Below are 26,573 nucleotides of genomic sequence, written 5' to 3'. Positions count from 1 at the left end.
GTTATGTTCGAAAAACTGTTTTGGTTGATACAAAAAAGGGTCATTATTTACATAATTTGAAAGCTCCGGCGGATAGCTGTCGGAACTTTCCGCTCAGTGCACGCACACAGTGCTTTCAAATGGTTCATTAAATTTATCATAGATGGCAGCACTTCAAATGGTTCATTAAATTTATCATAGATGGCAGCACTCAGATGAATAGTGTCTTTACTAAGTAAGCGTTAGCCAAAGCTTTCGTAGTGTGTGGTTGCAAGGCTTTTAGGAGGAAGGCAGCAACCACCTTCTGGTGGATTAAGTAACGTTTTTTTTTTGTTGTATGAAAACATTGTTCCTGACATCCTAATCTATCATTCTAGGGGTGAGCACCGAAGATTTGACAACTTTTCATTTTTTTGGGACGGCCTAGTGGTGAGTCACCCAAAACCTCTTTTACGCAAATGGACCGACGTTTTACTTCCCCATCCGATAGAAGGCCAGGAGGATAAAGGCGGGAATCGAACCCGCGCCCCATGGCAACTTAGAGATCGGCAGCCGAAGCCGCTAACCACCGCGCCACGAGGCCCTTGCCATCACTCTTCTTTAAAACTTCATTCTGAATTTGAATTTGAATTTGAAAGTTTGTTCAGGCGCTTTTTTTAAATTTGACCGTAGAAGGCGTAGATTTGAGATTAAATTGTGGTTATTTACACGGTGTGTTTTTTAGAACAATTAAATGATAAAAAAATTCGGTATGTCTGATATTTGGCACCGTGAAAGAAGGGCTCTTTCCCGACATTTTGCGGGGTATACCGAAATATTTCGTCGGGGGGTCTAGTGCAACTTTTTTTTTTGAAGATTATTTTTCGATTTTATGGGATATTTGTTCAAAAAAGTCACAGAAAATCGGTGCATTCATGTTGATATCACTCAAACTTCTTATGAATATGCCTTGGGGACTCTAACCAACTATATTTGACCAATATTTGACCTCCAATAAAAAAATCGAACCAAATTTACCAGATTTCTAGCTTTCTTTGAAATTACCCCAAAATCCAAGCTGGAAACCCCGATACGACCGAAAGTAAATCTTTTCTTTGTACAATTTGTCATGAAATAACAGCAACACATTGCCCGGATACAAATTTGAGCATTAAACAATGCAAAACATAGATTATTTATTTAATAAGCTGTTTATTACCCAATAGGTTCCGAAAATTATTTTTTCAATCCTCTGCCACATAACACCATTACATTTTAAAACATTTTAGAATCAATCACATTGTAGAAAACAGTTTTCTGAACAAGTTCCTCAAAAAAGTATCAGTTTTGGTTCAATATAAGCAGAGATATGCCCAATTTCCTGAAATAAATAGTGCCTTTCTCCAAAATTTCTTAATTTAATTACCTTTCACACGATGGGCACTGCCTACTGAGTTTTGTAATGAATGCTATAGAATAATTTTCATGAATTTCGTCAAAACTTGTTATAATTTTTATGTTTTAATAACATATTATCATCATAAAAAATATCTTAGTAGGCAGTGCCCATCATGTGAAAGGTAATTAAATTAAGAAAATTTTGGAGAAAGGCACTATTTATTTCAGGAAATTGGGCATATCTCTGCTTATATTGAACCAAAAGTGATACTTTTTTATGGAACTATTTCAGAAAACTGTTTTCTACAATGTGATTGATTCTAAAATGTTTTAAAATGTAATGGTGTAATGTGGCAGAAGATTGAAAAAATAATTTTTGGAGCCTATTGGGTAGTAAACGGCTTTTTAAATAAACAATCTATGTTTTGCATTGTTTAATGCTCAAATTTGTATCCGGGCAATGTGTTGCTGTTATTTCATGACAAATTGTACAAAGAAAAGATTTACTTTCGGTCGTATCGGGGTTTCCAGCTTGGATTTTGGGGTAATTTCAAAGAAAGCTAGAAATCTGGTAAATTTGGTTCGATTTTTTTTATTGGAGGTCAAATATTGGTCAAATATAGTTGGTTAGAGTCCCCAAGGCATATTCATAAGAAGTTTGAGTGATATCAACATGAATGCACCGATTTTCTGTGACTTTTTTGAACAAATATCCCATAAAATCGAAAAATAATCTTCAAAAAAAAAAGTTGCACTAGACCCCCCGACGAAATATTTCGGTATACCCCGCAAAATGTCGGGAAAGAGCCCTTCTTTCACGGTGCCAAATATCAGACATACCGAATTTTTTATCTTTGAGGTCTCGAAAAAATACACCGTGATTTTCCACAAAGGACACATTATTCTAGAAGACAAAAAAATCTCAAAAATATTTCTGGTAAGTAACATTTTCAAAAACACCCTAATTTTCAACCAAACCAATAGTTACCCCTTCCATTGCACCACGTCTCTGAATACACAAAAATTTCAAAACATCACAATTTTTCAGAAAATACGAACGTTGAAAATATTCAAAAAAGTATGACCACCCCTGATGACAGAATTTTACATTTTTACCAACTTTTTCAAAAATAATATTCAATCAGCTTTCAAAACTTTTCAAAATTTTATGAAAACTCTTACCTCGACAAAGAGCAATTTTCTACAAAGATCATCATATCCATGCTATGCCGTTCGATTTTGAATCTCATTTTAATTTGGTGAAATCATAGTCTAGTTTTGAGTTTATTTTAACCGATGCATCTGAGGAAGAGATAAGTTATTTTCCGAATTTTGATTTTTGCGAGTGTCAAAAGAAAACCTTTTGATGAAGATTCTTTCATCGCTGGTCACTTTGTAAAATCTGAGTATTAATTTATATAAAAATAAACGCATTTCAACTCTGAAATTTACAGAAAAATAACAAAAGACCGACCAAGTAAAACATTAAACAAAATCAATGCACTTGACCAGCAATTTTTATGTTTTTGGCTATTCAAAAATACAGGAAATGTTAATTTTTAGAACCTTTCGAAAAACACAAAAAGAAACTTGTCCAAACCATTCAGATAGCTCTATTAAATTGCATCCAAAGTGAAAATTTGATTAATTTTGAATAGGGCGTCCAAATTTCCCGGGAAACGGGAAAAATATTTGTGGAGTCCCGGGAATTCCCGGGATCCCGGGAAATTTTTGAAATAGTCATAAAATCTTCATTATATTTGTTATGAGCAATTCTCTGAGATTTCGGTCATTCGATTTTTTTTGTATTTTTTAATCCGGCTGAAACTTTTTTGGTGCCTTCGGTATGCCCAAAGAAGCCATTTTGCATCATTAGTTTGTTCATATAATTTTCCATACAAAGTAAATCGGACCTATAGTTGCTGAGATATCGACATTAGAAAATGGTGGGTTGTTTGGGTGAGACTTAGAAAACATCAATTTTCTTGTTTTTTAACCTTTGCATGGCAATATCTCAGCAACTATGGGTCGTATCAACAAAGTTCAACTAAGCAAAATATAGAGAATTTTCTCAGCATTTCAAACATATTTTTTTCGAAGGTGGGCAAACATGGGCACTAATTTAAAAAAAATTAAAACTGCGACTATTTTCAAAAAAGTTACCTAAAAATGGTTATAACTTGAAAACGGTGCACTTTATCAAAAATTCACTAAAGTACTTTTTGATTGCAAATTCGATTTTACATCGAAAAATGAAGTTGAAAAATTTTTGCGACCAACATTACGATTTTTAGAAAAAATCTGTATTGATTCAATAAATCATAACTCGGTCAAAGATTTTTTGCCCATTCTGGAAATTTCTGAAAAGATGGCATTTTATGTCCTCTAAAACATATCAAAAAATAAAAAAAATTAAAAATAGTGTTTTTTTTGCAAATCAAGTTTTAGTGACAAAAAGTGAAATTAAAAATCACCAAAAAAAATTTTACCGTGTATCATTTTTTTCAGTGTAGTCCATATCCATACCTACAACTTTGCCGAAGACACCAAATCGATCAAAAAATTCCTTCAAAAGATACAGATTTTTGAATTTTCACATATCATTTTTGTATGGACAGCTGCCAAATTTGTATGGAAAATTATATGAACGAACAAATGATGCAAAATAGCTTCTTTGGGCTGAAGCTTAAAATCATAGAATTAGCTCAATCATATTAATTGGTGATAATCTACACTTCAATCTAAACAAGGACGACAGTTTTTAAATAGCTTAAATGAAATTAAAATAAGTTTTTTGTTCTTTGTTGTGCTTTGGATTTTAAATGAACTACAATGTGATTCAAATTAAATAAACTTATATAAATATATTTCTTTTTTATATGACATGATTAGAAAAGCTTGAAAAATTCCTTTGAAAATATCTTTTAAAAAACAAGAGACGACAACAAATAAAACTGCACCAGTCAATGTAAATTTTTTGATAGGTTTTGAATTTCATGTTTTATATTATATTTTATATAATAAAAGTTTATGCAACAAGTGGCAAAAAGAAGATTTTTTCAGAACGAGTCGTACATTTATCGGATAAATCTGGATTACTTTTTCAAAATGTCCTATTGACATAGGAAACTCTTGGCGCATTGGTTGTTTTGAAAAAGTAATCTAGAGTTACGACAAGTGCTGGAAAATAAAATCAAGTTTTACAACAAGTTGCTTATTATTTGCAATCGAGAAAAACGCCTTTTGAATGGAATTTCCGCAAACATCCATGTGTTAAATAAATATACCATTAAAAAAATTTTTTTTTTGATACTAGTGCTGAAAAGGTCAACTTTCACAAAAAAAAACATTTGCAAAAAAACATATTTTACAAATAATCTTTAAGTTACTACCGCCAACTAGAAAAAACAGGAATAGAGGAATAGGTAAGGACTTTCAGAAAAAGAGAAGCTTTATATTTTACGAAGTTGTGCACACATCAGGTTACATTTAACAAAATTTGATATTGTTAGTTAAAACCAGATTCAAACAAATATAGGTCATTTTTTCATTTAGATTGTTCTCATTTAAAACATCATTTTAAAATTACGTGTTTTTTAAACTTTGCAGGGTTTATTTTGGAGAGTAAATCAATGCTGTACAAAGTTGTAGAGCAGACAAATAAATAATTTTGATGCACAAACATAAGGGGTTTGCGTGTATACTTCAACTGTAAAAAACTGTTTCTACAAGGGATTAATCACAACTTCAATACATATGGTTACATCCATTCGTTATCATCAATTGATGCAACCTATTTCCAATTTTGTTTGCATTCCATCGCATTTGTCCAAAAAGCAATTTGTTCGGGCCACAGACTGGCCCCACGAAAAAACGGCGGAATTGGGTTTCCGAAAAGATGGTGGACTTGGACTGGCAGTGGGCGTTGGAAAGAAATTTACACACGCGGTTCTAATACTAATCACTAACTTTATTCTAGTTTAACAAAGCGATTTAGAACTGCTTCCAACGACTGGTGGCGCGAGACTGATCCCGAGCCAAGTTGCTGCTTCTCCAACTCTCGGTTTCGCGCGTTTCTCTCCTTCCTCTTCCGTCGCCGATCGCAGCAACGGTTGCGTTTTTCTTTACAGGGTGGTTCGACGATCTAAGCAAACTGGCTGCGGTGACAGCAAGTGTTGCCAATTTACTGCCAGACGTTGAAGACTCAACATCCTCCCCCCGGGCTGGGGGCAGACCCAGCAGGAGTAGGTTCGTTGTCCAGGATCGGGAGGATGGCCAGCTTGGTGATTGGCCGCCGAACCGTAGTGCCGCCGACTCTCACGTCAGCAGTTCGGACGAGGCCATCGGGCCCCGGGTAGGTGTTCGTTACGACTCCCAGCTTCCACTGCAGCGGCGCCGCTTCCTTGTCCTCCAGTAGAACCACCATTCCCGGACGGACGTTTGGTTTCTCCTTCAGGTTCTTTCCCCTTGGCTGCAAACTGGTGAGATATTCGTTCTTCCAGACCTTCCAGAAGTGCTCTCGAAGACGTTGAAGATGCTGCCACTTGGACAGCCGGTTCGTCGGGATTCCGTCGTAGTTTGGCTCAGGGATGGCCGTGAGCGGCCGCGCGATCAGGAAATGTCCCGGCGTCAGGATCTCCGGATCCGAGGGGTCGGACGACATCGCGAACAGCGGCCGGGAGTTGAGCACGGCTTCAACCTCGGCCAGCACGGTGGCGTACTGCTCAAAGGTGAGTTGAGCATTTTTCAAAATCCGCTTGAGGTGATATTTGGTGCTTTTTACAGCCGCCTCCCAAAGCCCCCCGAAGTTCGGTGCACCGGGAGGGATGAACGACCAGGCAATCTCCTTTGGCTGGCAGTACGTTTCGATCTGGTCGTTGAAGGCACGCTGCTTGAACAGGAGGTACAGCTCGTGCAGCTCGGTCTTGGCCCCCTTGAAATTTGTGCCGTTATCGGAGTGGATATGTCGAGGCACGCCGCGTCGGCTGACAAAACGTTGGAGAGCGGCCAAGAACGCTTCTGTCGTCAGATCGGACACGAGCTCCAGGTGTACCGCCTTTGTCGTCATACACACGAAGACCGCAATGTACGCCTTGACCATCTGCGGCTTCCGGAGTCCAACTTTCACGAAGACGGGTCCAGCGTAGTCCACGCCGACCTCCTCGAACGGAAACGCTTGCGACACCCGGCTGGACGGCAGCATCCCCATCAGCTGACTCGAGTTGCGCGGCTTCACGTGAAAGCAGGTCACACAACTTCTCGTGACGTTCCGGACTGTCGACCGTCCGTCGAGCAGCCAGAATTGCCTTCTCAAGATGGCAAGCAAGGCCGACGGCCCCGCGTGCAGGTGCTCCTCGTGGTAAGCTCGGATGACCAAGTCCGTGACCCGATGCTTCGGTAGAATCAGCTGGTGTTTCGTCCCGAACGGCAGCTCCGATTGCTGCAGTCTACCTCCTACTCGCAGAAGGCCGTTGTCCAAGAAAGGTGCCAGACACTGGAGCTTTCCGGCCGAATCGTTCTCGGCCACCTGCTGTATCTCCTTGGACAGCACGTCGTGCTGCACCACCTTCACGATCAAGTTAAGCGCCGCCCGCAGCTCCGGAATGGACGGGTGGCGTCGGTGAACTCGGTCCGCCGGGTTCTTTTGCTTGCAGTTGTTCACAAAGCGCACGACGTACGCCATCACGCGCTGCAGCTTCCGGAAAGAACTGCACGTCTCGAAGATTGGCAGCTCGTTGGAGTTGAAGGCAAGCATCGCGACCATTTTGGCCTTCCTCAATTCAGGCAGTTCTTCATCTGGCACTTCTCTTGCAGTTTCGATGGGGTACACGACGGGTGCCATGTACGACGGTCCATCCCACCACTTCTTGCACTTCATCAACGGAGTCGGGAACATTCCGCGCGAGATCAGGTCGGCCGGGTTGTCCTTGGTGCGGACGTAGTTCCAGATGAAACCGGCCGTTTCTTGCAGGATTTCTGCGACGCGGCTGCACACTAAAGTTTGGAGCAGGTCTAGCGATTCCTTGAGCCAGGCCAGCACCACCTGACTGTCCGACCAAAGCACCACAGCGCGGAACGGAAGCTTGAGCGCAGCGATGACCTTGACCACCAACCGCGACAGCAGTCTGCAGCCGAGCAGTTCCAGACGGTGGATGTCGAGCTGCTTGTTGGGTGCCACTTTGGATTTGCTGCAGAGCAGCCGCATCTCGGTCTTTCCGTTCGGTAGAAGGCTTCGGATGTAGATCGCCGCACCGTATGCCAGCTTCGAGGCGTCGCTGTAGCCGTGGAGCTCAAGGCTGACGCTGCCGGCGCCGATTACGTACCGAGGGATACGAATTTCCCGTACGTCCGGTAGTGCGGTTTGAAACTGCTGCCACGTGGTGCCCAGTTCTCCGTTGAGTAGCACGTCCCACGTCAGGCCTTCGTTCCACACCTTCTGCATCAACATCTTGGCCATGATGATGACTGGCGACAGGAGTCCCAGGAGGTCGAAGAACTTCCCAATCTCGGAAAGTACACGCCACTTGGTGGCCTCGGCGTCGGATTGAGTTGCGGTGAACCGGAAGTCATCATCTCCAGGACACCAGTACAGTCCCAGAGCCTTGACCACGCCACCGGATAGCCCGTCTAGGTCGATCAGCTCCTCCCGGTCACTTTCTGGAATCTGGTTCTTCACTGCCGACGTGTTCGAGCTCCACTTGTGGATGGGGAATCCACCACGACCCAGCAAGCCATGAAGTTGTCGCAAACACTCGATCGCCTCCTCGGGTGTGTCAACACCTGTCAATATGTCATCTACGTAGCAGGCGTTGCGAACGATGCTGGCTGCCAACGGGAAATTTTCACCCTCGTCTTCACACAGTTGAACCAGACACCTCGTCGCTAGAAAAGGAGCCGCCGCTGTCCCGTAAGTCACGGTTGTGAGTTCAAGAACCTGGACGAAGTCGGACGGATCGTTCCTCCAGAAGATCCGCTGGTAGCTGGTGTCAGCTGAAGCGAATCGGATTTGGCGGTACATCTTTGAGATGTCCGCGGTAAAGACGACAGGCCAACAGAATCGAGAAGAGATCGTTTTGAACGTTTCCCCCGATCTGCAGCGCGTCGTTCAGAGAGGTGGCAGAGGGAGACATCTTGGCCGAGGCATCGAAAACTACCCTCAACTTGGTCGTTGAGCTCGAGGGGCGGAGAATGGCATGGTGGGGCAAGTAGTAGCGGCCAAGTTTCGGTGAGTCAACAGTTTCGTCAACCGTTTTGCAGTGCCCCAGGGATTGGTATTTGTTGGGACAACCTAATCAGCGATGGTCCCCACCAGTCCGCACGCCGCTGGACTCGAACTTGGCGTCTGGAACGCCCAGGTCACGACGTCACCACAGCGCATACGTAGAGGAGGTTCCGGTTGTCAAATGGATTCAATAAAGCCATTCCGTGTTTAATTACTTACAAGATAACACGTTGTTTTATTTGTTGGACATTAAGTCTTATTTTGTCCTTGCTTTTAATTTGTTAAATGTTAATTGTCTCTCACGTACGACATCGGCCACCGGGCGTACGTGGTGATACAAAAGTGGCGACTCGGGTTAGTTTTGGCCTAATCTTTACGGGTCCAAGACGACGCCCACGCGGAAACGTAGAAGACTTCGGGAAAGTTCCGAGAGCTCGATGGACGGCGACGAATCCATGAACGGCCAGGTTCCGCCGAACGGGCAGGTGCCGCTGAACGGACAGTTGCCGCCGAACGGACAGTTGCCGCCGAACGGACAGTTGCCGCCGAACGGACAGTTGCCGCCGAACGGGCAGTTCGGGCAGCAACCACATGGATTCCGACCTGGGGCAGATCCGTACATGCAGTGGTTCTCGCAGCAGCAGCAAGTCTACGTGACGGAGATGTTCCGCCAGCAGCAGGAGGTTCTCCAGCAGCAACAAGCGGCCATGCAGCAGCAACAGCGAGCGTTCATGGAGCAGCAGGAGCAGCTTCTACGGAACGTCATGACTCGGATCAATGTACAGGTCCCGCCGAACCCGGAGGTCATTCTGGACTCGCTTGCCAACAACATCAAGGAGTTCAGGTATGATCCGGAAAACAACGTCACCTTCGCGGCCTGGTACAATCGTTATGACGAGCTCTTTGCGAACGACGCTAGCCGGCTGGACGATCCGGCCAAGGTGCGCTTGCTGCTCAGGAAGCTGGGGATGTCGGAACACGAGCGGTACACGAGCTACATACTGCCGAAAACAGCTAAGTTTTTCTCGTTCGCGGATACCGTGGCAAAGCTTACGTCACTGTTCGGTACGGCCGAATCGGTGATCAGTCGACGGTACCGCTGCTTGCAGATCATGAAGCAACCTTTGGAGGACTATGTCACCTATGCCTGCCGCATCAACAAAGCTTGCGTTGAATTCGAACTGCCCAAGCTCTCGGAGGAGCAGTTCAAGTGTCTTGTTTTTGTGTGTGGTCTGAAGTCAGAGAAAGACGCAGAAATAAGAACGCGGTTGCTGTGCAGGATCGAGGAGCGAGCAGACATAACACTGGAGCTGATTTCGGAAGAATGCCAACGCCTTCTCAACATTTGGCACGACGCGGCGGTGATCGACGAGCAGGTAGCCGCTGTGCAAGCGTTGGATTCGAAGCCGAAGTTCCCGAGGAAGCAGTTCAAGTCTGGTCCAGCTGGTGATCGCGCGAAGTCCGGTAGAAGTGGTCCAGACACGGCCTGCTGGTTGTGTGGTGGGATGCACTACGCAAGGGACTGCTCGTTCAAGGCGCACGAGTGCACCGACTGTGGACTGGTTGGCCACAAAGAAGGCTACTGCCGGAGCGCTGAGAAAGTCCGGAAGAAGTACGTCTCGACGAAGGTGGTGAAAGTTAACACGTGCAGCGTGGAAGATCGTCGGAAGTACGTGCCAGTCGTGATGAATCGCACCTCTGTGCGGCTGCAACTCGACACCGGGTCCGACATCACCATCATCTCAACGGGAACGTGGCGCAGCATTGGAAGTCCACCGATGTCAACAACTTCCGTCGTGGCAAAAACTGCTACGGGCAAGCCCTTGGGGATCGACGGTGAGTTCTGGTGCGAAATGGTGGTCGGGGGACGAAAGTCTTCTGGTCTGGTTCGAGTGACAAGTCAACCTCTGAATTTGCTGGGCTCTGACATAATTGACAGCTTTGGGCTGTGGTCAGTGCCGCTTGACACCATCTGTCATCTGGTTGAAACGTCAACAACAACAACAACAAATGTTGATGCACTCAAGGCGGAGTTTCCACATTTGTTTTCTGGAGAGTTGGGCTTGTGCGTGAAGACGAAGGTGAAACTTGAGTTGAAGCCGGAAAAATCACCCGTTTTTCGGCCCAAGAGACCGGTTGCTTACGCGATGTACCAAGCTGTGGATGATGAGTTGGACCGACTCGAACGCTGCAACATAATTTCTCCTGTGGATTTTTCGGAGTGGGCAGCTCCGATCGTGGTGGTACGAAAGGCAAGCGGGGCAGTACGAATCTGTGGAGACTATTCCACGGGGTTGAACGACGCGTTGCAGCCCAACCAGTACCCGTTGCCTCTTCCCCAGGACATTTTTGCTAGTCTGGCCAGTTGTACCGTCTTCAGTCAGATTGACTTGACCGATGCGTACCTGCAGGTGGAGATGGACGAAAGCTCGCGTGCCATGCTCACCGTCAACACGCACCGGGGACTATACCAGTACAACCGCCTGGCACCTGGAGTAAAGCCAGCACCGGGAGCTTTCCAGCAAGTCATCGACGGGATGCTGTCCGGGCTCGTGAGGACTTGTGGTTATCTCGACGACGTGGTTGTCGGGGGTTTGGACGAAGAGGACCATAAGAAAAACCTACGGGCGGTGCTGCAGCGCATAGAGGAGTTTGGTTTCACGATTCGTGCGGAAAAATGTTCGTTCGGTCAGCCGCAAATTCGCTACCTGGGCCATCTTCTTGATCGCCAGGGATTGCGGCCGGATCCAGCCAAGATCGAAGCAATCGCCAATCTCGCCGTTCCGACCGATGTCAGTGGAGTTCGGTCATTTCTGGGAGCCATTAACTACTATGGCAAGTTTGTGGCGAACATGCGCAATTTGCGGTATCCCCTCGACGAGCTGCTGAAGGATGGGAACAAGTTTCGGTGGACGCCGGAATGCCAGCAAGCGTTCGACCGATTCAAGCAGATTCTCAGCTCCGACTTGATGCTGGCCCACTACGATCCGACGCAGGAGATTATTGTCTCGGCCGACGCGTCATCCGTTGGGCTAGGCGCAACCATCAGCCACAAGTACACCGACGGGTCGGTGAAAGTCGTTCAGCATGCAGCTCGGGCGCTGTCGAAGGCGGAACAGGGGTACAGCCAGCCGGACAGAGAGGGTCTAGCCATCATTTTTGCCGTTACCAAGTTCCACAAGATGATCTTCGGTCGCTCGTTCCGGCTCCAGACCGATCACGCGCCGCTGTTGCGGATCTTCGGGTCGCGTAAGGGCATTCCCGTGTATACGGCGAACCGGCTGCAGCGTTACGCGTTGACCCTTTTGCTGTACGATTTCACCATCGAGCACGTCCCGACTGAGAAGTTCGGTCACGCCGACGTGCTGTCACGGCTTATCAGCAACCACGCCAAACCCGACGAGGACTACGTTATTGCTAGCATCACCCTGGACAACGATTTGAGGTCAGTAGTAGTTGACGTAGCAAGTGCCCTTCCTCTCAGTTTTAGGGTTGTGGAGCGTGACACGCAAGTCGACCCGTTGCTGAAGAAGATCTACCGTTACCTGCGCAATGGCTGGCCACAGAAGCACACGATCGTCGACTCGGAAATTTTGCGCTTCTTCGCTCGGCAGGACTCGCTGAGCACTGTGGACGGGTGCGTTTTGTTTGGAGAAAGGCTGGTCATCCCTGAACGGCACCGGCAGCGGTGTCTGCGCCAGCTGCACCAAGGACACCCGGGGATCTCACGCATGAAGGCCATCGCCCGAAGCTATGTCTACTGGCCTTCGATTGACGACGATGTGGAGGCACTTGTGAAGGCGTGCAAGCATTGCGCATCAGCGGCACGATCCCCTCCGCACTCAGCACCAGTTCCGTGGCCTAGACCGACGGGACCATGGAAACGTGTGCACGTGGACTTCGCTGGTCCGATGGAAGGTGCGTACTTTTTGCTGATTGTAGATGCCTACACCAAATGGCCGGAGGTGATTAAGACGAATCGCATCACTTCGGTAGCAACAATCGGCATGCTTCGCAGCGTTTTTGCTCGTCTGGGTATGCCAGAACTGCTGGTCAGCGATAACGGGACACAGTTTACGAGCGCTGAGTTCCTGGAGTTCTGTACAACTAACGGCATCCAGCACCTTACGACGGCCCCGTTTCATCCGCAGTCCAATGGCCAAGCGGAGCGGTTTGTGGATACGTTTAAACGAGCAGTGAAGAAGATTCAGGCGGGGAGGAGCTCAATCGACGAAGCGCTAGACGTCTTCCTGATGACGTATCGAACTACACCGAATCGTCAGGTCGAAGGCGGCGTGTCACCATCTGAAGCCATGTTTGGACGCCGCATCCGGACGAATCTGGAACTGCTCTTGCCACCACCACCAAAACCACCAAGCGAGTCAACGGAGTTGAAAGGTGGTTCCCGGAAGCGACGGTTTGAACCGCACGACCTGGTTTACGCGAAGCTGTACAGCGGAAACAAGTGGCACTGGGCGCCTGGCGTTGTTTGCGACCGGGTTGGCCAGGTGATGTATACCGTTTGGGTCGAGGACCGCCGTATGCTCCGATCGCACGCAAATCAGCTTCTCAGTCGTGCAGATTGGGATCCGAGGACAGATGGAGCAGAGAAGCCGAAGTTGCCCCTCGACATCCTGCTGGATTCCTGGAATCTGTCGAAACCAACACCGGCTGCGGACCCAACAACACCGACGGTCTTGGACGCGTCACTACAGTCAGCAAGTCCGGATCAACGCTCGTCACCTGGTGTCCCAGAATGCTCGCCATCCATACCAAGATCACCCGAGCAGGTTGCACCACCTGAAAGCGAGCCTGCGTCGCTGGTACCGGGGCTTCGTCGTTCTACACGAGTTCGAAAGAAGCCTCAGCGGTTCAACTCGTACCAGCTCAATTGAGAAGGGGGGATGTTGGGACAACCTAATCAGCGATGGTCCCCACCAGTCCGCACGCCACTGGACTCGAACTTGGCGTCTGGAACGCCCAGGTCACGACGTCACCACAGCGCATACGTAGAGGAGGTTCCGGTTGTCAAATGGATTCAATAAAGCCATTCCGTGTTTAATTACTTACAAGATAACACGTTGTTTTATTTGTTGGACATTAAGTCTTATTTTGTCCTTGCTTTTAATTTGTTAAATGTTAATTGTCTCTCACGTACGACATCGGCCACCGGGCGTACGTGGTGATACAAAAGTATTCTTGGATGAACTCACCGTATTGTTTCCGCAGGTCCGGGTCTCGGTTGAGTCGCTTCTCCAGCGACAAGAAACGCCGCAGGGCGAGGCTGCGGTTGTCGTCGAGTCTGGCGACGACGGGGCGGAACGGCAAGCGAACCTCGTACCGACCGGTAGGGTCCCGCTTGTGGGTTGAACGGAAAAAGGTCTCGCAATCTTCCTGTTCGGTGGTGACAGGCGTAACAGATTCGATCTCTTCGACCTGCCAGAAGCGTTGAATCGCCTCGCTGATGTCCTCCAGCGTTGCGGTGTGGCTATACTGTGGACCAGGGACGGTGTCCCCGACCTCTCCTGCGACGACCCAGCCCAGGTAGGTCTCGCGTAGATCCGGCAGGTTGTTCCCCAGCTCAATGTGTCCACTTTTCAGGAGCCGGAAGAACATGGCCACTCCGAGCAGCAAGTCGATGCGGTCCGGAGTCTGGAAGTCGGGATCGGCCAGCTGGATACACTCCGGAATCGGCCAGTCAGCGATGTTTACCGGCGACGACGGAATCAGTCCAGTCACCTTGGGCACGATCAAGCACTCAACGTTCACCGCGAAGCTGTTGTACCGGGACTGGAGCTCGACTGTGACCGCTTCCCTGGCGTACGTCTTCACGGCGCCGATGCCGCAAATTGGGACGGTTGTAGCCACTCTCTGTATGTTGATGCGTTTTGCCATGGACTCCGAAATAAAGTTGACCTGCGAACCGTTGTCCAGCAGGACTCGGCACGGCACAGGTCGGTTCTGGGTGTCGCTCAGGTGGACCACCGCCGTCAGGAGCATGACGGTTTTCGTCGTCTGGGTGTGGTTGCACGTCGCCTCGGTCGTCGGCGGCGCCTGTTGGCCAGCGGGTTGGACCACTGGCGTCGGGTTCTTTGGTGGGGCAGCACTCTGCTGCGGTGTGGACTTCGGCACGGGTTCAGCCTTCGCTTCTTCGTGCAGCAGGGAGTGGTGGCGTTGTTGGCACTTGCCACACGAGTTCTTCGACGAGCACCTCTTCCAGCTGTGGCCACTGCGCAAACAGTTGAAGCACAGGTTCTTGCTCCGGACCTTCTCTCTGCGCTGGGCCACCGTTAGGCCAGTAAGGTTGGCGCATCGGAAGGTGAGGTGGCCTTCTCCGCAGACTCCACACTGGAACTCCGGTTGTGCCGGAGTGGTCGCCGCGTTGGCCCTCTGGAACGGCTGCTTGCCAGTCGATGGTTTGGAACTTGTTCGTGGCTGCTGCTTCTTGATGGAGTCGGAACTGGTCTCGCACCGTTCAAGAACCGAGATACGATCTTTGAGCGTTTTGATCATGTCCTCGTACTTGGGCAGTTCACCTCTCGCGACTGTAGACTCCCAGATCTTCTTGGTGGTGTCGTCTAGGGCGTGGCCCAGGAGATAGACGACAATCTGCTCCGACACGCCGGTGAACGCTTGGCCGAGGTACTTCAGGTTCTCGACGTTCCCAACGACGGAATCCACCAAAGCCCGAAGTTCCAGGTGGCCCTCGCAGGCCAGCTTCTGCACACTCAGTAGACCTCCGATGTGAAGGTCTACCATCCGGCGCTTGTCCTCGTAGTGATCCGTCAGCTGCTTCCAGGCATGGGCGTAGTTCCCATCCTGGATGGTCTTGGCGTCGATAAACCCGGCCGCGTCGCCGACCAAAGCCTTCTCGAGGTGGTACAGCTTCATGCGCGCCGACTCGTTCGTCTTGTCCACGACGTCGACGAACATCACCTTGAACTTCTCCCAGTTCTCGTACTTCCCATCGAAGGATGGGAAAACACGTGGAAGAGGTTGCTGGATCACGATGGGCCGGTCGTGTCGTTCAACGAGGGCGGACGATGCAGCTGGAGCGGCACCGGCGTTCCAACCTCCGAGCGTCATGGCCAGTTGGTCGAACAAGGCCTCGAACTCCACGACCACCTTCTTGTGGTCGTTCCGCTTCTTCGGATCAGCCCTGTAGATGCGTTCCTTGATGGCGGCGAACTCGGCGAAGCACGTGTCCAACCTCCATCGGTGAACCTTCGCAGCGGCCTCAGTGCGTTCCTCGACGAGAGTTGCGTCGATCGTTGCCTTCAGCCGATCAATCACCTCCGTCTGCTCTTCCCGGAGGAAAACCAGGTTCTCCAGGTCTTCTTCCTCCTGGCCTTCCTTTTTGAGCGGCGTGCGTGGCATTTTGGGGCCCATTTTTTGTCACTTTTGCGCACTTTTGAGGTTAGGAACAGCACGTGGTACTTTCACTTTGTTCTTTCGTGTTTGTTTCACTTTTTTCCACGCTGGGTGGCACTTTTTGTTTTTCCGCAGTCGGTCTGAGGCCGGTTTGCCTCCCCCGATGGTTCCACGGAACGGTTCGTGAGCCAAGGCCGGTTTGCCTTGCACTAACACTCGCGGCGGAAGCCGGTTTGCACCCCGCAAATGTTCTTTTGTTTTCACGCGGAAGCCGGTTTGCTTCCCGTGACACTCGGTAACTGTTCGCGCTGAGGCCGGTTTGCCTCCTCACTTCACCAGTCTTCTTTCCAGCGTCCACGCCGGGGTCCAATCCGGGTTGAAGGACCAATGTTCGGGCCACAGACTGGCCCCACGAAAAACGGTGGAATTGGATTTCCGAAAAGATGGTGGACTTGGACTGGCAGTGGGCGTTGGAAAGAAATTTACACACGCGGTTCTAATACTAATCACTAACTTTATTCTAGTTTAACAAAGCGATTTAGAACTGCTTCCAACGACTGGTGGCGCGAGACTGATCCCGAGCCAAGTTGCTGCTTCTCCAACTCTCGGTTTCGCGCGTTTTCTCTCCTTCCTCTTCCGTCGCCGATCGCAGCAACGGTTGCGTTTTTCCTTACAGGGTGGTTCGTCGATCTAAGCAAACTGGCTGCGGTGACAGCAAGTGTTGCCAATTTACTGCCAGACGTTGAAGACTCAACACAATTATAAACGAAAATTCTAATTCAATACTGAGCCAGTTCAGTTACACGACCAACAGATTAATTGCCAAAGCGAAGAATTACTTCAATGCGTTTGGAAGTATTCGCGCGAACCAAACCTAATGCATTCATATGTTGGCATATGTGAAGTTATATTCATAGCGATTAAGTTAACAGCATTATTTCGAACAAAGCACCCACGCTGATTTTCATTCCATTGAAATGAGCCTAGATTTGAAATTATGCACTGATCGAGTTCCATTTTCTCTTTTTCAAATGAAAATGCTAATTTGTTTGAACCTAAAATAGAAACATTCACCGGAAGCCAAAATTTTCCTTATTTTGGTTGAATAAAACACCCCACTTAATCATAAAAATGTCTACTCACATGATATTCACCAAGATTCCCAGTCCAGAGGTAATCAGCATCACCTTCCCGTCCAGCTCAAAGTTCCGCTCGATGGTCCGAATCACGGCCAGATAGAACAGGATGGCCGTCACCACCCAGATCATTAGAACCGACGTCAGTGCACCAATCACCTCGGCCCGATACCAGCCGAAGGACAATCTGCAACGAAAGAGAACAAAAAAAAATGACAAAAGTTAGACAACTTCAGTTCGTTATCAAAAGTATTCTCGAAATCACACAATTCTGAATGCCATTATTTGGGTAGGTGGGGGGAAAAGGGGGAAATTTGAGAAAGAAATTGTGCATCAAAAGTTCACACAACTTGAGCAATGGCGAAAGAACAACGAAACGCTTTCTGCCAAAGCTCTGCTGCTCCAGAAGTATAACAAAGGGAAGAGAGAGGGAGAGACGTAAAAAAAGCTAAGCCCCCCTAGGATACAAATGCAATCCTATTTCCTTTATACGCCAAATTGGCTTTCGACGCAAAGTTCAAGGATTAAGAACTCTCGCTCAAACACACACACACTCAAACCATGCGAGAATAGGAACTGTAGCCATCGTCGTACTGATGCAACTATGCAAGAGGATTGTACCTTTTTTGGACCTATTTTCGGGTTCGGTTCGGAAATATACCAAAACTTAAGGCAAAAACAATTGCATCCACCCTTGAACATTGTTCGAAAGTTGAAGCCCTTGGGGTCCACCGCGCAAAACCTGAGGCGGAAGATAAAGGATCTGGATTTTTTATTTTATTTTTTTTTCCGTACAATTGCCATCGCAAAAATGGCGAAAGAAAGAGTTGCATTCTCCAGCACTGAAGAGAGCAGAAGTTGGTTCGGGGAAGAAAAAAATAGAAAGTATACTGTGTGAATGAATAACAATGCGATTTGGTGGGACATTTCTTCTGTCATTGCGAAAAATTTCTCAAATATTATCGCGTTATTGTCGTGATGAGGCAATCAGTGACTTCAATTCTGTGTTTGTTCATATGTTATGAAAATAATGATAAGTTGACCGTAAACTGAAAGTTATTGATTGCCAGAATGACTTTGAAAGTTTGATTTTAATGTATAATAAATCATAATAAATTTTAGCAGAGATGTTTACAAAACACAACGAGGAGAAGCTTTGAACTTATTTTAGAATGTAATGAATATGTAGAATAATAATGAATAATATTCAAGATTTCAAAATACTGCAAAATGTCAGTTTCAATGACAAAATTGACTTGAAGTAAAAATTTGAGCGCATTTCCTAATTCTCTGGATAGAATAGTTAAATATTAACTGAGATGTGATAAAAATTATAAATATTCATAGATATAGAATTTTTATACCATAATCCAAACAATTAAAAATTACTAGGTATTTTCAGTTAAACAATGTTATCAAAAAAGACTTCTAATCTTGGTTCAAATACAAACACATTCCTTATATCTTTAAATATATTTTTTAATAGAATTCTATTAAACTGAGAACTATTTGAAATACATTTATTGATTTTTTGTAAAATTTCGATGTAGAAAAACATACCCTTTCTCGACCCATTTCTGTTATCAGCTTAACTTTCATAATCTATTTCAAAGTAATAAATTGCTCAAATAAGAGTGAACAGTCAACTCTATTGTTGATGTATCTGAGAATTTGGTTTGAATAGCGGCAAACTGCAAAAGTGACCAGAATAGGTCGATGAGCTAAGTGTGACAGAAATAAGAATATTGCCCCTACCAACTGCAAAAAAAAATTAGGGAGGAAAAAGATTTTTCGGTAAAACATAGATATTTTGACAAATTATGATTTGAAAACAACTGGATTAGTATGTAACGCATTTTCAAACAATTTGTCGAATAATTTCAATATTTATGTTTTTTGGTTGGGATTTCTCACAAGTAATATGTTGTAGTGGGTCGACACATGCAACGTATCATTTAACGCTGACTCAAATTACAACACTTGAGTCAGTAACAAATTATTTATGTTCTACTTCTTGGGCGACCTTCTTGTGGCCCACATTCTGTGACACTTTGAAGTCAGCAGTTGCTTTCCGTGTTGTGTTTAACACTGACCCTCTTTGATGGGTACCAGATGTTGACAAACATGCACCAAGCACTTTGTTATATTCAAGCGACCACCGAAAGAGTACTCGATGGTAAATAGCCAAAAAGTAGGTGTGGCTTATTAGCCATCTTGTTCTAGGAATTCACCACAGCCAACAAGGCTTAAGTTTAAGTTAGCAATAAGTTTGAAGTTAAAATAAAGATCATTCCTAGTTCCACTGTCAACCGTGTTAGATGTCTCATTTGTATCACCTTACCCTCCTTACATAACATGGCGATCCTGCCAGCTCTAACAAAAGTTTTTCTTTTTCGGGAATTCAACCCTTAAAGTGAAGACTAAAAGTGAATGAAATATTCACAACAGTGATTTATGCCAGTGTAGTGAATTGTAAAGTAGCAAAAGCTTTAAAATGAGTTGGTTTAGCAGTGAAGTGAATACTGTTAAAATTACAGATCATGTAAGCGCCATCGCGCTTGTGGTACTAGCTGCAGCAGCAATAATTTACATGCTGGGTAAATTTTTTGCCAAACACGTGCAAAGAACGGCAACGGCCGCCGCGAGTCGTGAGACTAGGTTGAATAATAGAAGAAAGTTTGTGAATAAACATTTAAAATCAAATTGAAGAGAAAAAAAATCAGTAAAAAAAAGCATGATGAACATGAAGAGTGAAAGTGAAAAATTGAAAATTAATATCTAAAAAAAAAGGAAGCAGGATGAACACAAAAAGTGAAAGTGAAAAATTGAAAATTTTTGTGATGATATTGATGACAAAAAAAAAATATCACAACAGCAAGAGGAGCGTCGGTTGTGAGTACGGTCCGTACTACCACAATCCGGATGTAGACTCTATCCTGAAAACAAGAGAAATAAAACAAATCAGGGAAGCGCCGGTTGTGGGAACGGTCGGTTCCGTCACAACCCGGGTTGCAGGCCCTTGGCAATTCAACAAGCATCAAACATCAAATGAGCAGGAGAGCAATGGTTGTGAGAACGGGCGGTTCTGACACAAGCCATATGCAGATCCTCAAGGCGAACACCATCAATAACCAACCAACATCTCATCGCAGAAGGGAAGCGTCGGTTGTGGGAACGGTCGGTTCCGTCACAACCCGATAAGCAGGCCCTGGGAAAATGATTGGATCAACTGGAGATGTCCGAATCACCAAAGCGTGAGAATACTTTAAATGGAACTACATTTTGAAAAGTTATCAAAAATATTAAATAATTTATCAAAAGCCCCAACTAGGAGGTATAGAAATAGTACATTAATTGCCAAATTACACGAGGCTAAACAAGTATATAATGCAGCAATAATCGAGATAGAACTCTATAAGGAGTCGGAACAATTACAATTATTGAAGAATTTAAGATATCTCTACGGAGAAGCATATACAAAACTTACGGCACGGCTCGATAATAATATTGAGCCGCTTTCTTTTAAAAATTTAGTGAACGTAATACTAACAATTAATAAGCTATACAGAAAGGTAAAAATGGCGAATACATTAGATTTGTCATTAGCTATTCGCGTCGTGGGTAAATACGACGGCGACGCAGCCGAGTTGGAAAACTGGCTCAACGACGTGACGGTTCTCCGAGCGGGGCAATCAACTGTCGATGAAGCGGTGTTTGTTCAATTTATGAACAACCGTTTAACTGGTGCCGCCCGCGGTGAGTTAACGGGAATAGCTACCATTATAGAAGCACGAAATACCTTAAGATCGCGATTTGGGATTAAATTAACCCCAGTTGCCGTGACAGCCGAGTTACGGGGGTTGAAACAAAAAGGCAAATCTTTAGTCGATTTCGGGAATGAAATCGAGAAAGTGGCAGCTAGGTTAGCCGCAGCGTGGGTATCGAAACAACCACAACTTTTCCCAACTGAGGCAGCCACGCGGCCCATAGTCGAACCAATTGCTGTAGAAGCTTTTATAAATGGTCTTAAGGATCAATCGAAAGTATTGCAAATGCGGTCAAGGAATCCGGAAACCTTAACCAAAGCATTGTCGGATGCTCTGGAGATACATGCGCAGCCCATGCCCGAGGAAGTCATGTGGACCTATGCCAGTTATAGTAACCCAGGTAATAATAAAAACAGAGGAAATCGTGGTTATCAAAATAACCAAAATAGAAACTATGAACAACAAAATGGTAATCAGCAAGGTTACAATAACCAGCAGCAGCAAGGCTACAACTCGAATCGAGGCCACCGTGGAAATCGAGGTTATCAACATAACCGAGGAGGTGGTAATCGAGGAGTTGCTAACGTGGTTCAGGAAGATCCGCGACCCCAACAGCAGCAACAACTACAACCTCAGCAACCACGTGAAGAGGTTAATGTAGGCGAGTTTTTTCGTGCATAGTTCAAATGCCGAAAGAGCCCTACGCCTAAAATTTAAAATTAATAACTCGGAAATTTCGTTAATAGTAGACAGTGGAGCATCTTGTTGTTTACTAGACATAAATTATTTACCCCAAAAATTTCGTGAAAAAATCAATGCTACGCAGTCCATAGAGGTTCGTGGTTTAAACGGAGTTACGCACACTCTTGGCACTGTATCATTGTTTATAGAATATAATGGTTATGAATACCCCATAACATTTCATATTGTTGAAAACCTATCACCTTCTATAGTAGGATTGGTTGGAATGAATTTTTTAAGAAAGTTCGGAGCAGTAATAGATTTTGAAAATTCTACTATGATTTTACGGGAACCATTGTTCCATGAAAACTTCGTTATACCCGCAAGAACGGAAGTAGTAACATTTATTGAAACAAGTTTTAAGGAGGATTTAGTTATTTTAAATCAAGAAATAGAACCTTTAGTTTTTATAGCTAATGCGTTAGTTTCTCCAGTCAACGGAAAGATTCCGGTTAGACTGATGAATTTGAAAAATAAAGCTGTAAAGGTAAATGACTTGAAACTTTTGGCCAAACCTTTTAAAAATTATGATTTGATAAAAATAGGTAGTGCTTATCCTCATAATGTGGACAGAGCAAACAAACTTTTATCAGAATTAAATTTTGATGGAATTAATGAAAAAGATAAAGTTGAAATTACTAAACTTTGTTTGAAATTTAGTGATATATTTTGTTTAACAGATGACAAAATAACTGTTACAAAAATTTATCAGCCATCTTTGAAAGTTAAACCGGATACACAACCAGTGTATACCCGTCCATATAAGTTACCACAATCTCAGCGTGATGAGGTACAGAGACAAGTTGATAAAATGCTAAACGACAATATAATCGAAGAGACTGTATCAGAATGGAATAGTCCTTTGTTATTAGTTCCTAAGAAATCAACTGACGATAGTAAAAAATGGCGGTTAGTCATAGATTATCGTAAGTTAAACAACGTTTTACAGGATGATAAATTTCCACTTCGAAATATTGAGGAAGTTATAGAATCTTTAGCAGGAGCAAAATATTTTTCGCATTTGGATCTAACTCAAGGTTATTATCAATGTGAGATAAGACCGGAGGACAGATCCTGTACTTCATTTTGTACTAATAGGGGACAGTACCAAATGACTCGTCTACCTATGGGTTTAAAAAATAGTCCTTCAATTTTCTCAAGATTGATGACCGTTGCAATGGCTGGTCTCAATATGGAAAGGTGTTTAGTTTATCTTGATGATATAATCGTCTTTGGCAAAACACTTGAAGATCACAATCGAAATCATTTTGATGTTTTCGAACGATTACGACAAACTAATTTGAAATTAAACCCGTTGAAATGTAACTTTTTGAAGAAGGAGTTGATCTATTTGGGTCATACTGTTTCTGAAGAAGGTATCAAACCAGATCCTTCGAAAATTGAAATAATTAAAAAATGGAGCAGCCCTAAAACGGCTGATGAAGTAAAGAGATTTGTAGCTTTTTCTAATTACTATAGAAAGCACATCAAAAATTTTGCCAAACTTTGCAGTCCTTTAAATAGACTAACAAGAAAAGGTGTAGATTTTGAGTGGTCGGAAGAATGTGAAAACAGTTTCCAGCATTTGAAAAATTGTTTTATTACTCCACCAATATTAGATTATCCAGATTTTTCGGATAAAAACACATTTACTTTACACACAGATGCATCAGGAAAAGCTATTGGTGCTGTTTTAAGCAACCAAAATGGTAGACCTATTGCATTTGCGAGTAAAGCATTGAATAAAGCTGAGATAAACTACAGCACAATTGAAAAAGAACTACTTGGAGTGGTTTGGGCAATCAGACATTTCAGACCATATTTGTATGGGAGAAGATTTGATGTTTATTCAGACCACCGTCCTTTAGTTTATTTATTCACATTAACTGACCCTTCGAGTAGATTAACCAAATTTCGGTTAGCACTCGAAGAATATAAATTTGATGTCTTATACAAAAAGGGATCAGAAAACGTGATAGCGGACGCGTTGTCACGTATTTCTATTGAAGATCTCCAGGCACTTACGCCTCAAATAAATTTTGTGTGTACAAGAGCACAAAATAAAAATAAAATTAAATCAGCTGAGAAAAATGAAGATAAAAGTAAGGTTGCAACAGATTACATACAAATCCAAATTGGAAGTAATGAAAATGAATTTAAGATTGAGGATGGAACTCTGATTATTAACCCTAAAACGTCAATATCTCACCTACGGGGAGTATTGAAACGACTAGTGGTGTTTACAGAAAAGAATCCGATAAAAGGCCTAGTCGTGCAAAATACGCAGACATATAAAAAAATAAAAGAGCAAATAGAAGCTCTAAAAATAAATGGTATACCACCTATCATTGTAATAGGAAATGAAATAAAACATGTTGAAAATAAAGATGAGCAACAACTTATCATTAATAATTACCACATATTGCCAACTGCAGGGCATGCTGGTATAAAACGAACACAAAATACCATCAAACAAAGATATTACTGGAAATCCATGGACCAGGATATCTCAAATTTTATTAAAAAGTGTGTGAAATGCCAACAAAATAAGTCTTTCCGCACAAAAGTACCTATGACAATGACAAGCACAGCAAAAACTGCTTTTGAAAAAATATTTTTGGACATTGTTGGTCCATTATTACCAGACGCCTACGGGAATCAGTACATACTGACTACTCAGTGCGATCTGTCAAAATTCATAACTGCAACGCCAATTATTGACAAGTCAACAAATGCAGTGGCCAAAGCATTTGTTGAAGCAATAATTTTAAATTATGGCGTTCCCGACCAAATATTGACGGACAGAGGTACAGAATTCATGTCCTCTGTTTTCACAAAAATTTGTGATATGCTGAAAATTGAGAAACTCAATTCAACAGCATATCACCATGAAACAATTGGAGCGTTAGAAAATTCGCATAAAGTGCTTGGGAATTTTCTACGAATCCAAACAAATAATTCTTATGGATATTGGTCTGCTTGGGTGCCGTATTATAAATTCGCTTATAATACAACTGTGCACAGCGCAACTAGTAAAACTCCATACGAGTTAGTATACGGAAAATTGTGCAATCTTCCAACTGAGTTACAAGGAGAAACAGAAATAAGTCCTGTGTATAACATAGATGACTATTCTGCTATTCTAAAATTTAAAATTCAAACATCGCAAAAACAAGCACGCGATTGTTTACTAAAAGCCAAACAAAACCGAACAAAAAAAGACACAAACAAAACTGATCGTTATGTTATTAACGATCTAGTTCTTGTAAGAAATGAAACAGGTTCAAAATTAGAACAAAAATTTGACGGACCATACAAAGTCTTGGAAGATTTAGGTGTAAACCTAAAGATTCAAATTAATAATAAAATAGATATTATTCACAAAAATAGAGTTAGAAAATTCATTTAAAAAAAAAGAGGGAAAGAAGACAACGAAAAAATAATAATAATAATAATAATAAAAAAAATAGAAAAATACAAAATTTAATATTTCTATTGTAACAAAACATAAACACACACACACATGAATAATATTGTAACAAGACATATATATTTACACACACACACATATAAATAATATTGTAACAAGACACATATATTGCAACTCTATTATAGTTACACACTAAATCATAAAACATTAAAAATAATCACTATAGGATAATTTTTAATTTTTCCAAGAAGAGGCGTGTAGTGGGTCGACACATGCAACGTATCATTTAACGCTGACTCAAATTACAACACTTGAGTCAGTAACAAATTATTTATGTTCTACTTCTTGGGCGACCTTCTTGTGGCCCACATTCTGTGACACTTTGAAGTCAGCAGTTGCTTTCCGTGTTGTGTTTAACACTGACCCTCTTTGATGGGTACCAGATGTTGACAAACATGCACCAAGCACTTTGTTATATTCAAGCGACCACCGAAAGAGTACTCGATGGTAAATAGCCAAAAAGTAGGTGTGGCTTATTAGCCATCTTGTTCTAGGAATTCACCACAGCCAACAAGGCTTAAGTTTAAGTTAGCAATAAGTTTGAAGTTAAAATAAAGATCATTCCTAGTTCCACTGTCAACCGTGTTAGATGTCTCATTTGTATCACCTTACCCTCCTTACATAACAATGTAGTAACGCTCTGAAAAAATCTTTTTTTTTTCAATTCTTTTCATTTTTGGATATGTTTTAGATGACAAAAATGGCATATTTTGAGCTATGAACACAAGTTAGTTTTGACAGTGTTGCCAATTTATTAAAAAACATAGTTTTTGATAAACATATAAAAAACCTGTTGGATCCACGAAGTGTCAGTTGGACTGGCAACACTTCACAACCACGACTACTAAGATTTTTCACCGCAAGATTAGCAACCCTGATCGCCTACCGCAACAGCTTCCTGCGATCAAGCACAACCCTGCGCAACGCTACAGCCGCACAACGGCGCGACGAACAACGACGACGACGAAGAGGACGAGTGAAAAAACCGCCATTTTGCGGGTACAGTCTCTTTTCACCCTCGGACAAGTGAACACGCAGTTTTCCAAATAGTTTTAATAAAGCTAGTTTTTAGTGTTAAAACCGAGTGAGTTGCTTCTTTACCACACCCACGGCCAGTTCGAACATTTCCATACAGTCCACCCGTGAATATTCCGCCGTTTTCCGTGGGGCCAACGTGCCGGCCCGATCAAAACCGAAAGAGTTATAAAGATCTTTTCAAAATAATATAATTGTAATTATGCCAAAGTTTTTTTTTAATCACGATTTTTTCAAAAAAAATCAATATTGCAAAATTAATTTTGACCAACTACTGCTATAGCTCGAAAGCTGGCATTTTTCGTTATCTAAAAAATATCCATAAATTATTTTTTTCAAAATTGGTTTCATACCCAAGCAGCATTGCGCAACATGTTGAAAACGTCTAAGTCCAGTTAAGTTACAACAAGGGAGCAACAATGTTGCAATTCGCAAAAATGTTATATCGAAACATA

General features: G+C 43.9%; 4 protein-coding genes across 5 annotated transcripts in view; 3 read left to right on the top strand and 1 right to left on the bottom strand.

Annotated features, from left to right (window-relative positions):
* Positions 1-26,573, bottom strand: part of LOC120416872 (zinc transporter 2-like) — a 144,759-nt gene that overhangs the window by 46,659 nt on the left and 71,527 nt on the right. For both annotated transcript variants that reach the window (XM_039578767.2, XM_039578768.2), the window contains exon 5: positions 17,093-17,272. In XM_039578767.2, coding sequence (XP_039434701.1) covers positions 17,093-17,272 — 180 coding nt within the window. The remainder of the gene's footprint in view (positions 1-17,092; positions 17,273-26,573) is intronic.
* On the top strand, positions 8,388-15,328 carry LOC128092852 (uncharacterized). Its single transcript, XM_052707799.1, has 3 exons — positions 8,388-8,581; positions 13,808-14,122; positions 14,180-15,328. The coding sequence occupies exons 2-3, from the start codon at positions 14,043-14,045 to the stop codon at positions 15,177-15,179; spliced, it is 1,080 nt and encodes a 359-aa protein (XP_052563759.1). The 5' UTR covers positions 8,388-8,581; positions 13,808-14,042; the 3' UTR covers positions 15,180-15,328.
* On the top strand, positions 8,591-13,771 carry LOC128092851 (uncharacterized protein K02A2.6-like). The gene has a single exon (XM_052707795.1). The coding sequence runs from the start codon at positions 9,016-9,018 to the stop codon at positions 13,471-13,473; it is 4,458 nt and encodes a 1,485-aa protein (XP_052563755.1). The 5' UTR covers positions 8,591-9,015; the 3' UTR covers positions 13,474-13,771.
* Positions 19,944-23,111, top strand: LOC120416873 (uncharacterized). The gene is made up of 2 exons (XM_039578769.2): positions 19,944-21,440; positions 22,970-23,111. Exons 1-2 carry the CDS (start codon positions 20,355-20,357, stop codon positions 23,000-23,002), a joined length of 1,119 nt encoding a protein of 372 aa, XP_039434703.1. The 5' UTR covers positions 19,944-20,354; the 3' UTR covers positions 23,003-23,111.

This window comes from Culex pipiens, chromosome 2 (genome assembly GCF_016801865.2).
Source record: "Culex pipiens pallens isolate TS chromosome 2, TS_CPP_V2, whole genome shotgun sequence".
NCBI lineage: Eukaryota > Metazoa > Arthropoda > Insecta > Diptera > Culicidae > Culex > Culex pipiens.
The sequence above is the reverse complement of the archived record's forward strand: the minus strand, read 5'-3'. Positions and strand labels throughout refer to the sequence as shown.

Bases quoted from the DNA above. Each gene is read 5' to 3' on its own strand.
- LOC128092851 (XM_052707795.1), top strand. From the start codon at position 9,016: ATGGACGGCGACGAATCCATGAACGGCCAGGTTCCGCCGAACGGGCAG.
- LOC128092852 (XM_052707799.1), top strand. From the start codon at position 14,043: ATGTCCTCCAGCGTTGCGGTGTGGCTATACTGTGGACCAGGGACGGTG. The intron at 14,123-14,179 runs GTAGGTCTCGCG...TCCACTTTTCAG, and splicing joins CCTGCGACGACCCAGCCCAG to GAGCCGGAAGAACATGGCCA.
- LOC120416873 (XM_039578769.2), top strand. From the start codon at position 20,355: ATGGAACTACATTTTGAAAAGTTATCAAAAATATTAAATAATTTATCA. The intron at 21,441-22,969 runs GTTCAGGAAGAT...TTTCTGAAGAAG, and splicing joins ATCGAGGAGTTGCTAACGTG to GTATCAAACCAGATCCTTCG.